This window comes from Lissotriton helveticus, chromosome 3_1, assembly GCF_964261635.1.
Source record: "Lissotriton helveticus chromosome 3_1, aLisHel1.1, whole genome shotgun sequence".
Taxonomy (NCBI): domain Eukaryota; kingdom Metazoa; phylum Chordata; class Amphibia; order Caudata; family Salamandridae; genus Lissotriton; species Lissotriton helveticus.
In genome coordinates, this window is record NC_136061.1 from 1,837,275,033 (window position 1) to 1,837,290,337 (window position 15,305).

Below are 15,305 nucleotides of genomic sequence, written 5' to 3' on the forward strand. Positions count from 1 at the left end.
CCGTGTCGGTGATTTGCGCTATATAAATACATGTACATTTATCGCTGGATATTATCGCCTGGTCATCGCGTCATTGACAACGCTAACCGTCTAGGCGATAAAAAATCCAGCGATAGCGGCATTTTGGGAGGTTATCGCTGGTAATGCAGCTACAAAACTACAAGGATAGGGATATCCTTGTTGATAGCCCATGGTGTATTTAGCCATGTAATCCACCTCCCATTGGATTACATGGCTAAATCAGAAAATTAGAAGACGTAAAAAAGCAGCGTTGACAGTGGTTATCGCTGCTTTTTTTGTCTCTAAGAGTGAAGCTTGATAATAGGAGAAATGTCGCTTCTCCTAATATTTTGCTCTGGAACGCCCACTTTGCATCTCATTAGAGATGCAAAGGGAAGCGTAGTGAAAAAGGGTGCTAACGTGATTCTGCATGTTAGCACCCCTGTTGTTGATAGGGCGATATTTTCATCTCCGCTTCTTTGGCTTTAGAGATAAAGCCCTTGTTAATATGCCCCCTCATGTTTTCTATAAATGGGGTCACCCTCATGTGTGTACACTGCTGTTATGTTCGTTTTTAAATTCCCCCATGCCTGCCATCTGCAGCCGAGCACACCACTACCTGCTAACAGGCCTCTGCCTTTCCGCCACTCTTTTGGAATTCACAGTCTACCTTATTAGCGCTGACCAAGCAGGCCCCACCAGATGATGCCTAAAGAATTCTATTGGTAAGCTGGACAGCTAATGCACATATGAACACCTCATGCTTGGCTATTAGGCATTCTAGGATGGACACAGTGCTGCTTTAAATGTCAAATACCCCTACTTCTTATGGAGTCCTCCATCCCAGTAACACCCCCTTAACCTGACGTTGAATACTAGCAGCTTTTCTTAAACGGGCCTTAGTGGTGTAGATCTGGAAGTGGGGTATGGCGAGGTAACCCTGCACTCGAAAGGGGCTGTGCCGCACAATTTGTCAGTATTTTCCTGTTTCTAATTTAGAAATAAAAAGGAAAAATAGTTTTCCATCTGTATTTACATGTAAAAATCCATTTGAACGGAAAACCAGGAGCCTTCATTTTTACTAAAAACAGTAGCAAATACAGCATCACACATTGCCAACCACTGGTACTGCAACAGCCTCCTATGAAAAATATTGAAGGTATGGAAATAAAATAAAGACACGTTTCCATTCTAGGAAGCTGAAGTCGGCATATTCACATAGATTGTCTCCGCCACTTAAGAAGCATACATTGGTTGTGGTACAATGGTAGTGCATTATGTTATGGAGACTTTTAACACACCTTAATGCCACTTTATGAATGAACATATGGATAAAAGGTGGATTGACTTATCAAAGTTGCTGCATTCTCATCTAACTGGCACTGGTTGCTGATACAAGATTACCTGGCCTGCTTTGTTAATCTCTCTTTATCAAAGATTCATTTGTGCAGGTCCTTCATATGCACAAAAAAACAAATTATGTTGATGACACATACCAGAAGTTGCCTTGTAACAGTCTCCTAAAATTATCAATTTCAGTTACTAGGCTAGGGGCAGACATAACAATCCAAATGCCGCATTGCATTAGAATAAAAGTAGCACAAAAAAAAAACTCCTTACATAATTTATAGGACAATAGTCAACACTGTCAATTCTAAAATTCAGAACTGTATGCCTACACTGTGTGGCCTCCAACACCTTACCCATGTCAGCAATGTATGCCACCTACCATCGACTGTGTAATGGGTCCCTCCCATGCTTTTTACTGCGTGATAAGTGTGTGTCACCTCTATATGGATTGTGTATTTATTTCCCTAATGGTGGCCTATCATACCATTTAGCTTCCTATTTAGCAATATGAGTCCTAGGTTAACCCCACTGGAGCTATGCTCCTCTGCCTACACTGTGACCTGATTGCTTCTGCCCACTTCTGTGACTCAAGGAGTCAGAAGCCAATCTGTTGTGCTGCAGAAGATGTGCATTACATTGTCAACCGCTTTTTGAGTAATATAAGAGCGAGGTCCACAAAGCGACACTCGCATCTGTTGGTTTTCGTCTTGGACGTTAAGCCTAACATACGCATTTGAGGGTCCATACTGAGATCCTTATCTTTCACTCATAAAATCGCCTTCCAAACTTCCAGAGATGCCTTGGTGTGCTATAGCCAGGGCCGGCTTTAGCACCGGTGGTGCCCGGTGGGACAATTATTTTTGGCACCCCTCCAAACACCATGACCATTCCTTGGATTCTCTCACTATCACCGGGCAAAAGTGCCCCTCATCTCTCAACCATAAATTATTGCTAAAGACAGCGCCCTCTCCTGAGGTCAGCGCCCCTCACAGGACAGTGTCCAGTGCAGCCGCACTGGTCGCACTGCCCTAAAGCAGCCCTGACAATAGCCTTTCACTCCCATACCATCTGATAGAAATGTGCTTCCTGCTCCTCACATCTGGGACATACCAAAGAGTCATCAGGGTATATGTGCATTATGCGCTTCGGAGCAAGGTAAGTTTGGTGAAGGAAGTAAAACTTCATAAGTTTCAGCCTCGGGGTTCTGGATATCTTTTTAGCGTGTTAGTGGCAGTGGCCTACTGCTTCTCACAAATAATAAAGTGCTTATTGGCGGACCATTTGTCCCAATCACTTGTGCATTTGTGTGAGAAATGTGAACCCAACCAGAGTCGCTCTCAGTCCCCTTCAGAGGGGCCCCAAGCCCGTGAATACCCATGAGAAATGGGAGAATTTGTGGCGTTCTTCACATTTTTCTGGGGGGGTGGGCATAATTTCATGGTATGGCATTAAACCCTACAACTCATACAAGAGCGATCCAGCTCGCCTCCCATTCCTGTGTGACATCAGTAGATGCACCATGTCCAGTCAGCCCCCATAGCTGTCTCAGAGCAGCCCTCAAGGCAACATGTGGGAAATTTACCGGACCACTCCCACGATCCTCTAACAACACCTGGAATGTCCGGAGCTTACAATGGGCAAATAGGTCACCCAAAAACCCTGCAGCAGCCTAGGGGGGTTTATTAAATAATGTGTCAACCTCCATGAGAGCCCGAATGACCATAATGGTATCCGCAGCATATAGGGTTGAAGCCTCCCTTTGGCTTGTACGTATTTGCACTAGCAAGGCATGGCCATTGCAGGCAGCCTACCCATCCATGGTGAAGTCTGTAGTGACAACAGCAGCCATGCAAAGAAGGTTTCTCCCTCCAACTGTTGAGCTACTTGGAGCTCTCATGAGTGTACCCTGCCCCAAGCCAGTGCAGGGCCATTTACATGGACTGCTTTAGAGCTCGAGGCAATGTAATGAGTCCCCAGATTGAAAATTAGATATGAAACTCGCACATAAAGCCAGATGTGGGGAATCTTTATCCTATATCTAGGATATGTATTGTCCTAGGGCAAGGGCTGTCTGCAGGCATAGCTAGGGGTTTCAGACCAGTCAAAACTGCTAAGCCAGGTCTTTCCTCGACCGGATCATAATACACAAGACCTGATTATAAAAGAACACTATGAGCCTCATTTATGAGAAGTGGCGCATCGGTGCGTGAAAGCAGCGATGTGACACTTCTCAGTGCGCCCTCCTTGCGACATGATTGATGATTCATATTTACTGTATGACGCATCATGTTGCAAGGAGTTACAGATACGTCAGTATTTCTGACGTATCTGTATGGCGCAAAAGTGACGCGTTGTTGGAGTGTGTCACAAAAGTGACGCAACTCCAACAATGTGTCCTTTCACATGGGGCAAGCCCCATGTGAAAGGGCCTACGTCAGTCTTACGCCTGCTGTGAGGCAGGCGTAAGATATTGACGCATTTGCGCCTAGAAGTGGCGCAGTAAAATTCATAGATTTCACTGCGTCACTTCTACAACCCTTTCTTGCGTCAATACGACCCCCTTGCATACATTATACCTGGCGCAGGTATAATGTGGCGCAGGGGTTTACAAAGTGATGCATCCACCTAGATGCGTCACTTTGTAAATATCGCGCAACAAGGCGCATTTTTTACGCACTGGTGCATCACAAAAAGTGACGCACCGGCGGCGTAAAAGTGACGCACACCCTCATAAATGAGGCCCTATATCTTTTCAAGGACATCAGGGGTAGTCTGACACTATCTCTGCCCATGAGCTGGCTTCGTAAAAATGCCAGTCACACCCGCTTTCCAGTGTTCAATTTTATGTTTGTCAATACACCAAAAAGCATTTCATCTTGTGAGAATAGCCAAAGAGAAAAAAATTGTGAGAGGTCAGAAAGTCCCTCATGTATGCATCACCAAGGGAGCTGAGCTGCTGGTTGGTACTCACCAGTTTGCTCACGTTATCATCATTGGTCATTTTCATGACCGTGAAGCAAGAAAAATAGTGTCCTTATTTTAGAGGTGAAGAAAAGAAAAGATTGAAGTGGAAAAGAATGCAATATAAATGCTTGTGTCATACTTTGCCAAACAGACCTCATAGTGAGAAAGAAGAAAATTGCTTCTCCAAGTTAAAATGAGTTGTGAATCACTTGCATGTATACATACATTATTGAGCGTCGTGAGCACACTCAGATTAAAAGAACGGCATGTGTTAGACCATTTCAGTTAGGAAAGACCGACCTGTTTCATTGCCAATTATTTGCGGCAATTTCATCAGGGCTCGGGGACCAGATTTCTCCTCACTGATACTTCAAGCATAGAGTGTGGTGATTGACAAATGATAAAAGAAAGATGGTGCCAATCATTGAGAGCACATTGAGATTGTTTACTGGCAACATTGTTATTGCATGCATATATATATAAGGTAATATATTTTCGAGGTGGTTGCTATCAAGGTTCATACCAGCAACACACCATCAGGTGGCGCACACAACTTTTAACCACACATCCCCTGCGAAGAGTAGATCAACCTCTGGGTTTATGTACACACATATTAGTGGATATGTGCTAGTCCAATCTCCTGGATGTCACCCAAATCACTTATTTAATTCGTGAGTGCCCACCTCATATCCGTACATCTAACCCACTAGGTAATATTCTAGATCTTCACAGCCAAGCAGCACAGTCATTTTCACACTATAGGTATCAACGACTTTGTTCAATATTGTTCTTATCTCGCAAGGGTCACAACTCAACACTTCATGGCACACAGCCATACTCAGCCATGACCAATAGTCTCACGCTGTTACTCATTTCAATTATCGGGGATCCTTAAAGCCCCCAATCACGCTCTCATACTTTTACCGCACTTGGGGATGTCTCTATCTTGCACTCGTTCCGGACGCGCTGAGCGCTCACATGCTCCTTCAAGAGCGTGTCCGGGTAGTGCTGCAGGAATCCCGCCCACTGACCTTACTCAGCATCCGCCTCCTTGGTGTAAAGCAAGATGCGAGTACACGTCCTGTTTACCTGCGTGCGTCATCTTGGAAAGATGTTATATAAACTCGACCAGTGCTTGAGTAGTGGTGCTTGTGAGTTCACACCTAGGCTGCATTGCAGAGCTTTTTTTTAAAAAAAAAAAATGATGTTTTCTTGTGTTTAAAGGGGCATTTGTACATTACATACAGTTTGCAAGAAACCGGCACATTCACTACAATAAGTGGTCTCAATATGCTATAATACGCGGGTCTGGTCTGATGACAGTACACTGGAACCCTCTGCACTGTGCATACAGGAGAAAAATGTGGGGCTCTCTAACAAAACAATCATGCTCTACCAGTGACTGATTGTTATGACCATAACCCCCTTTTGTGCCCTTAAAATAACCGAGAAATTGATTTTTTGTTACAACCACATGGCAATCTTGTGCTTAATTGATCAGGGTGAGACCTGCTCCGTCATAGTTAAGTGTAAAAGGGTAACTGTGATAGAGAATCCTTTTGTTCTGTGGGCCTTTTGTGGCCAGCTTGGCACCACCTAAGTGGGAGGGGTTGTTGGTCCCAAAACCAGTGTGGTATTACTGAAGAAGAAGGGAACTTCCACTGGTTGGCCCCAAGCTCCTTTCAGGGGCAGACAGAGTCTGCCATGTTGGATTTACCTCAGAATAGTGCACTGTGACTTAGTTTTTGGTGATGCAAAGAGGATGTGCTGAAAAGTGGGGAAAAGTGACCCTGGGAATTTTTTAGCTTATTGGGAAGAGAGTGTCCGTAAGTCACCCCAAACTACTGGCTAGTGAAACCTATAAAGCTGGCACCTCACCAGCCCACTTGATCAGAACACTCTCTGGGACTGCTGAAAAACACGTACCAGAACAAAAAATTTGGCTCCAATGCTCTGTTTATCTCCTGTGTGGTTACGGAGACACATTAAGATGTGAGAGGCCGCTTTCCTGAACTGCCCAGCTGACCAGCAGAAAATAGGCTGGACCTTGCTGGTAGTCTCTCCCTGAATATTGGCCCATAAATGCTTTCAGTGACATCCAGGTTGCCTTAGAAGTGACCAAGAAGAGCTGCTACAGAACTCTGAAAGGTTTTAGACTTCCAAGACCTCTGGAGCATCAGCTGGACCTCACTGCAAAGGTGTCCAGTTCAGAGGCAACTTTGTTGGATACAGTTTCAGTTTTGCCCTGCAGGAGGATTTTGGACTCCTTTAAAAATTCAGAATCTAAAGGTAGAAATCTTGATCCAGTGAAGGCACGAAAAGTATCCATCAAACACAAGGACTTTTTCAGCCCCAAAATTTAAATTTTTCCAGCTAGGAACTTTTCCCTCCAATATCAACACCATCAGAAAGACCTTGTCCAGCAGCTGTCTGGCTTTGAAAGAGGACTTTGACAGATACAACCTGTAACCTTACACCAACTGGAGAATTTCAACTTCCATTTCGAAAGTTAAATCGTTGACCGGGACGAACAAGGTTGGAACATTCAAGCAAGCAACATCGCGGTCAGTCTGAAATCATGCCTACATCCTGGTCAGCCAAAAAAAGTGACCACTAGTCAACACTTTTTTTCTTTAAACTTTATGCCTTAAATCTTTTTTAAAATTCATGTGTTTGTTTCTCCTTATTGATTTTTGCAATTTTTGTGTCATTTTACTCAAGAAATTTGTCTTGATTTTTCCAAATTTTACTTGTAAATACTTTAACATTTTCCTAAGTAAAGCCTGCCTGCTCTTTTACCAGGCTGTGCAGCCCAGATTTATATTACTGAGACTGCTTTTTGCCCTGGCAAACTTGTGGTCTTATTCCTTGTGGTGAACCCCCATCCACCCTAATTATTAACCCACTGTCTTATATTGATGACTACACCAGTTGTTTGGAGGCCAAGATATTCTAGACCATGTCTGCTATTGACATAATTCCTAAAATTAGGAAGTGATGAGTGCCTGGAGGCTTGCTAGGGAGTTTGGAACCTGTAATGGCCCTTAGATCCTAGGTTTATGAGTTCACAGAATACCTGAAGTATCTCTGATTAAAATACCTCCACATCACACCCAGGTGGCTGCAAGCAGTGAAGAAGTAATCACACCAAATTATGCAATCGCCACCACTATTTCGCCAGTGTCACATTTTCCTCATATCTCTCTTCCTTAATCCTTTTTTCTCTGTGTACTCCTTCTATATTACCATCTGTAGCTGTCACTTACCACAGCTGACTCTCTTTCACACTTTAAGTCATATTTATTACCAGTCCTTTTCAATATTCTTTCTGCCCTACTTCTCCTTCTCTTGCACTCTTCACTGTTTTTTCTGTCTTTTTTCTGTTCCTTCTCACTTTTCCCTCCGTCATGTTTTTGTTTCCATTCCTTCCAATCAGCAATATTTTAAGAAATCTGCTTATTTGTTAGGAGTGGTGAGAGCCCCACTCAAGTAATAAACACTATGCTTGTCAGGGTAAAAGTCACTTAACAAACCTGTGCTTAGCCCTTTGGTAGCTTGGCACAAAAACAGTCAGGCTTAACCTAAAGGCAATATGTAAAGTGTTTGTGCAGCACTCAAACAATAATACAGTGAACACAGACACAAGGAAAATCCCAAACCAATTTTGAAAAATAGAGCATATATTGATAAATAAAATGACACACAAAATGACAAAAATTCAATCAGGAGAATCAGCATTATAATTTTTGGAAGTTTCAGGTGAAAATATCACCAAGAAGCTTAAAGTGCCACACATGCTGGACCTGGTCAAAGTCCAAAATTCAGACTGACCATGATGAAGCATGCGTTGGATCCTAGGACAGGGAAGAGCAGGTCACCATCGGAACTTTGCATTGGTGGCTAACACATTGACCAGTGCTGATTCAAGGAGAGTGTGCATGGTCCCAAAGAGTCCGAATATTCCGGATTGTCACCTGGAGGACAGATTTATGTAAATATGAGATTGGCGGAATACACTCTGAAGCCAGCCAAGAATCCTGGACCTGGAAGAGACCTCTTAGGGATCAGGAGTCACTCTAGCAGAGGCTAGTGGCATGGCTTAGGTAAGTCAAGGCAGGGCCAGTTGATGGTGGTTAGCTAGGCAGCTGCAGGGATATGTCTGAAAGCTTGTTGGACCCCTGTAGCCCAAACAGGACGTCAGCCAAGGAATCAAGGTAAGCAGGTCTAAACTTCCTTCTTCAGACAACAGGGCAATCTTTCTTTTGAATCTTTCACAGGTCCATGTGTTTTCTGATGAGAGGTTCTGAAGGTGCCACATTTATACATGGAACCAGCCTTTGTGTGGGAGAAATACCTGGCCTACACCCAATCTGGTACTGGCCAGTTGGAGGTGGTTATGATATTCTATCACTGTCGCTTATGATATGATATGATATGGTGGATCGGGGAGCTTCTGTAAATGACATATGTCAAGTATCCACTTAATCTAATCCCTGTATTTTGTCTCCCATCATCAGTAAGAAGTAGAGGATATTATGAGCTTTGAGTTGGTTGTGTAGTTCTTTTCTCCATATTGGTTGTGTAACCGATGGATTGAGCATTAAAGTGGTGCATGAAGCAGCTTTACTACTGTGATGTTGCTGTTTTTTTGTGCAGCAAAAACAGCATGCTTAGGTAAATATTCCTGTCTTTCAGGAAAAGCCTTAAGACCTGGCTTTTCGCCCTCTAGTGTGCTAAGGTGTGCTCTGGCTCCCTCTACAGATCTGTACAGCGCCGGGACACTCTGCCCGAGTAGCCGTGCGCTATATAAATCACTATCATAACATAACAATGTAATAATGACTAAACAAGAATGTGTAATGACAGGTTAATACATGGTGAGAACCCTTTTATGTTCAGAACTCAAATTCCCAATTCTTAAATAAATATGACTCAGCCACCCCTTTGTTTTGAAGTCCTGAGTAGTCAACAAAGGATTGCCAACAATGGGGTGAGAGAATCATTTATGATCTGCCTCAATAAGGGGGAGCTGAAGAAAGAAACGTCAAGTTTTATTTCCAGGTGGTAATGTCTCTGGGGTGTGCATGGTTGAGGTTTTTTTAAAGTAGTGAAGTGATTATGATTGAGTAAGATTTATGAAATAACATGCAAATAATTAAAGCAGTCCTTGAATGTTACACGTTTCTTCAGCAGTACTGTTTCAGAAACATGCACCCAGCTAGCTCAATTGTTCCTCTGGGAGTTTCCTTTCTTGCAAACTTATTATTCTTGTGGCTTCCTTCTTTTAGAGTCGAGCTACCTTTCATCAAACCTGGTCTCAAGGTGATCAAAGAAGATACTTCCATGAGGCTCACTGCTGATTGGGGACTTGAACTATTGTGGGATGGATATGCACGTCTTGAGGTAAAACATTTGCTTACATGCAAGAAACTATATGTGGGGAAGTGCTCTGTGATTATGTCTAATTCATATTTGTAATGTGCAAACATATCCTCCCTTAAGTGTTTCAAGGTGCTGGGGGCCATCAGGAAGATGAAGTGAGCTTTGCCTAGAGTCAAATGATGCTGAGTTCAGCTCAGTTGCCGCCAACACCGGGATTGAACCACAAGCCCTGCGTTCCGTAGTCAGCCACTCGGGCCGCTGCGCCACACCTCTCCCTTGTATAGATTATATACAAAAACATATTGGTAATGAAGTATGATGGGACACTTAATTCCACAACTATCTATTTGGAGGCAATCATACTCTAAGGGACTTGTATTCATTCCAAAGCCAAATGAGTAATGTGAAACAAAATCCCGTTATTTGCATCACTTCTCAGGGTTGTATCCAAATTACATTATCAAACTTTTTGGGAGAAATAATAACATTGCCAATGAACATCTACTAGCATGTGTTCATTCAATGGTGATGAAAGCAGTTGCATTATTGATAACATTTATGTGACCAGAAATTAAGCCTTGTGGCTTTTTAGGAACAAAAACAAATTTGTGTAGATATCACTGACATCAAATTAGCCATCATTATCAATAAAAGATATAGGACTGTATGATAGCACCTTAATCATTCATTTTCCCTTTAGATTTAGTTGTCGCCCAGAGTTTGTACAATCAGAATACTAGCTGTAGGTATAATTGAAATTAGGGTCCCTTTACCACGCCTACATGGGTGGTGAAAAATGACACTGGTGATGTTTTATAAAACACATCATTTTCTTCAACCGACTCAGGGACTTTGACCAGACCCTGAGTCAGAGCCCCGACTTGTTATGGATGGAAGACCTAAGCTCTGGGCTCAGTTCCCTAGATGGCAGTGTCTCAAAATGCTACAAATTGGGATCCGCATGCTCTATGGAGGCCTCCTCTGCTAGGCTGATATAAGACGCTCTGACTGAGCCATGGGTAACAGCCCTGGGGTGGCAGGCTTCAGCCCTGGGCTGCTTTCCATTGCTTGCCATGTCTCAAAGTGCAGCAGGTGGGAACTCGCAGGCCTGGAGAGGCCATGTTTCTTTCCTGATATAAGAAGCTCTGATTGAGCCCTGGGTCAGAGCCCTGGCAGTCCCTCGGGTGGCAGACCCTGGCCTGGGCTCTGTTTCCTGGCCTGTCATATCTCAAAGTGCATCTGATGGGCTCCCACAGGTCTGAAGAGAACTCCACTCTAAGCCTTGGTTTTAAAGCTCCTATCAGCCCCCAGCTCAGAATCCCAGTGGGCTCAGGAATGGAAAACCCCAGCACTATGCTCTGTTCCCATTTTCTGCTGTCCCTGAGATAGGGACATGCAGGCCAGAGAGGCCTCCTGTGCTTTCTCAGGATAAGAAGCTCTGATCAGGCCTCAAGCCACAGACGTAAGCCGTTCCCTGGCCCACTGTGTCTAAAATTCACTGAAGGACCCCTGCAGACCCCAGGATTCCTCCCCTGCTTGCCCAGGATACTGGGTCCAAGGTCAAAGTTCAGGCCAGCCCTGGTTTCGAAGCCTCTGAACCTGGGCTGCCTTCTCAAACCCACCATGTTGCAAAGTACATCGGATAAGGTCCCTCAGGACCTGGGTTCAGAAGGTCTGACTGGTCCCCAGGTCAGTGCTCCATGGGGCCTTCCCATAGCGCCTTGCCTGTAAACCAGCTCAGGGTCTGAGAACCCCGGTCCCTTAGAGTCCCTGTCTCCTCCAAACCTGAGAGGAAGTCTTTTTCAGAAATCAGGGTGTGATGAGATCGTCCTCTTTCGAGTCTGGGCATCTTGCCGATCTGAATCCCAAACATTTAGTTGCACACGCTGATGGCCAGGCTGCCCTGGAAGTCCCGATATGAGCTAATTCGACCCTTTTAGCCCAGACAGGGCTCCAGGAGGTTGGGGTGTTTTCTCTAATCGCCCATTTCAGTCACTTAGTGTGAACAGATTACAAGAAAGGGAGGTAGTCATGTTCTGGATTGTTGTCTGGTTGTTCTCACCCAGGTGCCACCAGGCTGTGAGTGGGGCTCTAGGGCCTGAGGTTCCAGCTACCTGCAAACCCTTTCCTCCGAGCCTTGCTTCCTAGGGACTAGGCAGGGTTGAGAAGCTGACATCCCTATGTAGAATGAACTGCTCAATGTCTTTATAGCCAATGTACTGCAATTGTGATGGCTTGGCTGACCTAGTTGTCCTGAAGATGGCTCATTTGACACTTCAAGCCCATCCAGGGATCCAGGAGGTAGTATGTGTTTGCTCCCCTGTCCAAGGGACTGCTTCTCTGACCGGTGCTCCCCAGAGAGCAGGCTGGATCCAAATTTGCCCGGGCCAGTTTAGTCAGCACTGTACTCTGACTGACTGGGCACACTTGGTTCATTTAGGCAAAGAGCTTGCCTGGACTGTCTGACTCAAGGGTCTGCCATTTGTGGAGGCCATTGAGCACGGTGAAAGCCAAGCAGCCTGGCAGCTTCAAATGATAACAAATGTGTCCAAAGGTGAGCTCAGGGAGGACAGAAGCCTCCTGCGCAGCAGAAGGGCAAACACTTGCTTGATATTGCTTCACAGTGTGAAACAGACCATGAAAGTGGAGCCTAGTGAACCTTCTTACTTTTTGGGTTTTAAGCATTGGATTGATCACCAATGAGCTGGGTTTAGGCAGCTTAGGTCATCATGAGACATGTTAGTTTTACTCTAGTGATAATGTGTTGTTTCAATAGTTAGCCTGCACAGTACGAGAGGAACAGCAGGGTCAGACATTTTGGGCCATAGTTATGAGCCCATTTGCATCTCACTTGCACCACGCAATGTGGTGCATGTGCTACGCAACTAAAAAATGAGATTTATGATGCCACAAAAGGCCACTTTGTGTGGCACTGAGCAGCTTCATGAATTTAAAGTAACGCAATGCAGGACAAATCGCAGTGTTGCGTTATTCTGCCCTTGGAAGGCATTTCAGGGTGTTGCATGGGAGTTACTATGCAACACCCATGAATTTTGACGCATTCCCAGAATTGGTAAACCTAGGAAGCCCTAAAATTGTATGTCTCCCCAGCGGTGGAGTAACAAGGAAAACATCTTTATTTCTCTTTGTTATGTCCTCTTTCAATGTGTGCTACATTCTACAGCCCACATAAAAAAAGGAATATGCCTCAGGGGATTCTTTTCCTGCACAAAAATAATCCTACATGCAACACAGGCACCCTTGCACAATCGTGCAAGGGTGCCTACATTGGCGCTACTCAACCAAACTGGCACCGGCACAGGGGCAAAGGAATGAATGTGCTGTATTCTTTGAAATAAAGTGCATTCCTGCTCTTTCCCAGTCACTCAGCACAGCACAGCAAGTTAATTCACAGCATTGTGCTGCATGTCTTTCCCATAAATATGCCCAGTGGTGTATGTGTTTGGCTAAGGAGTCAATGGGGGAAGCTATCAACTGTCGGATTATCATTAAACGCCTCTAAGGCAGAATTCCCCCATAACTGTAATGCTGATACCGCAGTGCTGTGGAGCCTCAGTTGAACTGAGATAGCTGGCCTTTGGGCTGGTGCATAGAGCTGCTCACTTGGGGACTGAAGTGTGGATGGCATGGTGGCTCCTCCATCACCCATAGTGCACTGCATGTTCATGGGGCACCGGGTGCTAAACCATTTGTAGACAACCTGTTTCTGGGTCAGGTTTTAGTGAGAAGCAAAGCAGCTACCCTTCTGTGATCTATTGAAAGTCAGCCTTCGAGCCAAGACTGTTTCTCTGTCTGTGGTCACCGGTGTCCACCTGGGTTCTTATTGCTGTCAGATCACTGAATCAATAAATCAACCATTTCTTCCTTCCATTTCCCCTTTCACAGTACATCTATCCTATCTCCCATCCATCCTTTCACTCTTCCATCATATCACACTATGGTGCATCCTTCCATTCATCCAGCAACCATTTATTGAACCTTTCATCCTACCATTCATTACCCCTTTCACCTACCAATCCGTTCAGGTCTCCATCCTTAAACTCTACCAAATACCAATTCTTCCTTACACTTACACTGCCTTTCTTCCTTTTACCTTTCCTTCTTACGTGTTGCCCTTCCTTCTGATTTTAAATAATTTCTTCTTTCCATACTTTCACATGTCCTTCCTTTCTTCATTTCACCCATTTCCTACCCCACAACTTTCTTGTCCCTTTCGTTCTACCTATTCATTTTTATTTTCTCCTATTTTTACTTTACCTTTCTTGCCTTTCTTTCTCCTGCTCACTCATCCTATTTGTTACTGTATCTATCCTTCTTTCCATGTTTTCAGAATTGTTCTTACTTCATCTTTTTCAATGTATGTGGCTCAATTGGCAGCCCATGGGCCAACTTCCTTTCCTCTATCATGGTATTCACATACAGCATTATGGAAGGGAGCAAGAAAATTAATTATTAATTTGGGAGGATGTGAGTCCTGTGCGGATATTAAGTCTCACAGTCATGTGAGGTCAAACACACGCTTTTAATCCTTTGAACTGGGGCTCAAAGTCTGGTAACTATTGCACAGAGGAAACGGTGATAAGTCAAAGCACAGCTGAATAAAAATCCCACTAACAATTTAAAAACATAAAGTGCCAAGAAAAAGTAAAATGCCAACCAGAAATCACTGTTCCTGGTTTACCGGGACGTAGGTGCAATTTCAGACCAATGCCAATGGTGTACAGGTAAGTTAAACCTAAAGGGTCATCAGTCAAAGTGTTTATTTCTTGACTTATTCTTTTTCAAGGAAGTCAAAATCCTCTAGTGAGGTAAGATTGTAAGCTGTACTACATGAAGTCCCTTTGAATCTGGACAGTTGCTGGACGACATCCTGTGGAAGCTGTTGGGTTCTGTAGGAAACGCTCAAAGTGGAAAAATGAAACTTTTAGAAGTCCAAAGTCTTTTTGGTGGATGGATACTTTTTATGAATTCGCCCGGTCAAAATCTTTTTGGGAGCTGCAGGATTAGACTCTATCAGAAAAATCAGACCTCTTTGCTGCAAGGTTCTGCTAAAGCTCCAGAGGTCCTATAAGTCCACAATTGTTTATAGTCACAACGTTTTAGACTTTTTGGGGTAGTTGCTCTTCTATGACTGTAGGGGCTGGACATCCTCTGGCAGAGGCCACTAGAAAGGTCCAGTCCGGTTCCAGTACTAAGTGGTCCACTGGTCTCTCCAGGAAATAGGCCTCTTGCAGCTTGTTACGTCCCTGTGGCCAACTGACCAGTGGTAACGACTTCTTAGTTCTGGGTACAAGTGGGAGCATGCCCAACCCTTTAGGTCTCTTCACAGGTTACAGACAGCATATCATGTCCTCTTTTGCTCTGCCAGAGGTCCAGAAAGCATTCTCAGAAGCTGTTGTGGGCTATTCCCTGTAGGAACATGTAAATGTTAAATTCTTATATGTTTCACATTTACCTACCAGGCACCTTATCTTTTGATCTTCTAGGTCTATTGAGGAGTGACTTACCTAATATGTAAAAATAGAGTTTTCCTTTTGTCAAATGGTTTATTTTGTCATGTCTGCCTGCAGTGTTTGCAGGCTACACAT

At 44.2% G+C, this 15,305-nt stretch overlaps 1 protein-coding gene across 1 annotated transcript in view; it reads left to right on the plus strand.

Annotated features, from left to right (window-relative positions):
• Window positions 1-15,305, plus strand: part of LOC144824332 (mucin-2-like) — a 166,420-nt gene that overhangs the window by 35,208 nt on the left and 115,907 nt on the right. Inside the window, exon 3 of the mRNA XM_078683449.1 lies at window positions 9,603-9,717. Coding sequence (XP_078539575.1) covers window positions 9,603-9,717 — 115 coding nt within the window. The remainder of the gene's footprint in view (window positions 1-9,602; window positions 9,718-15,305) is intronic.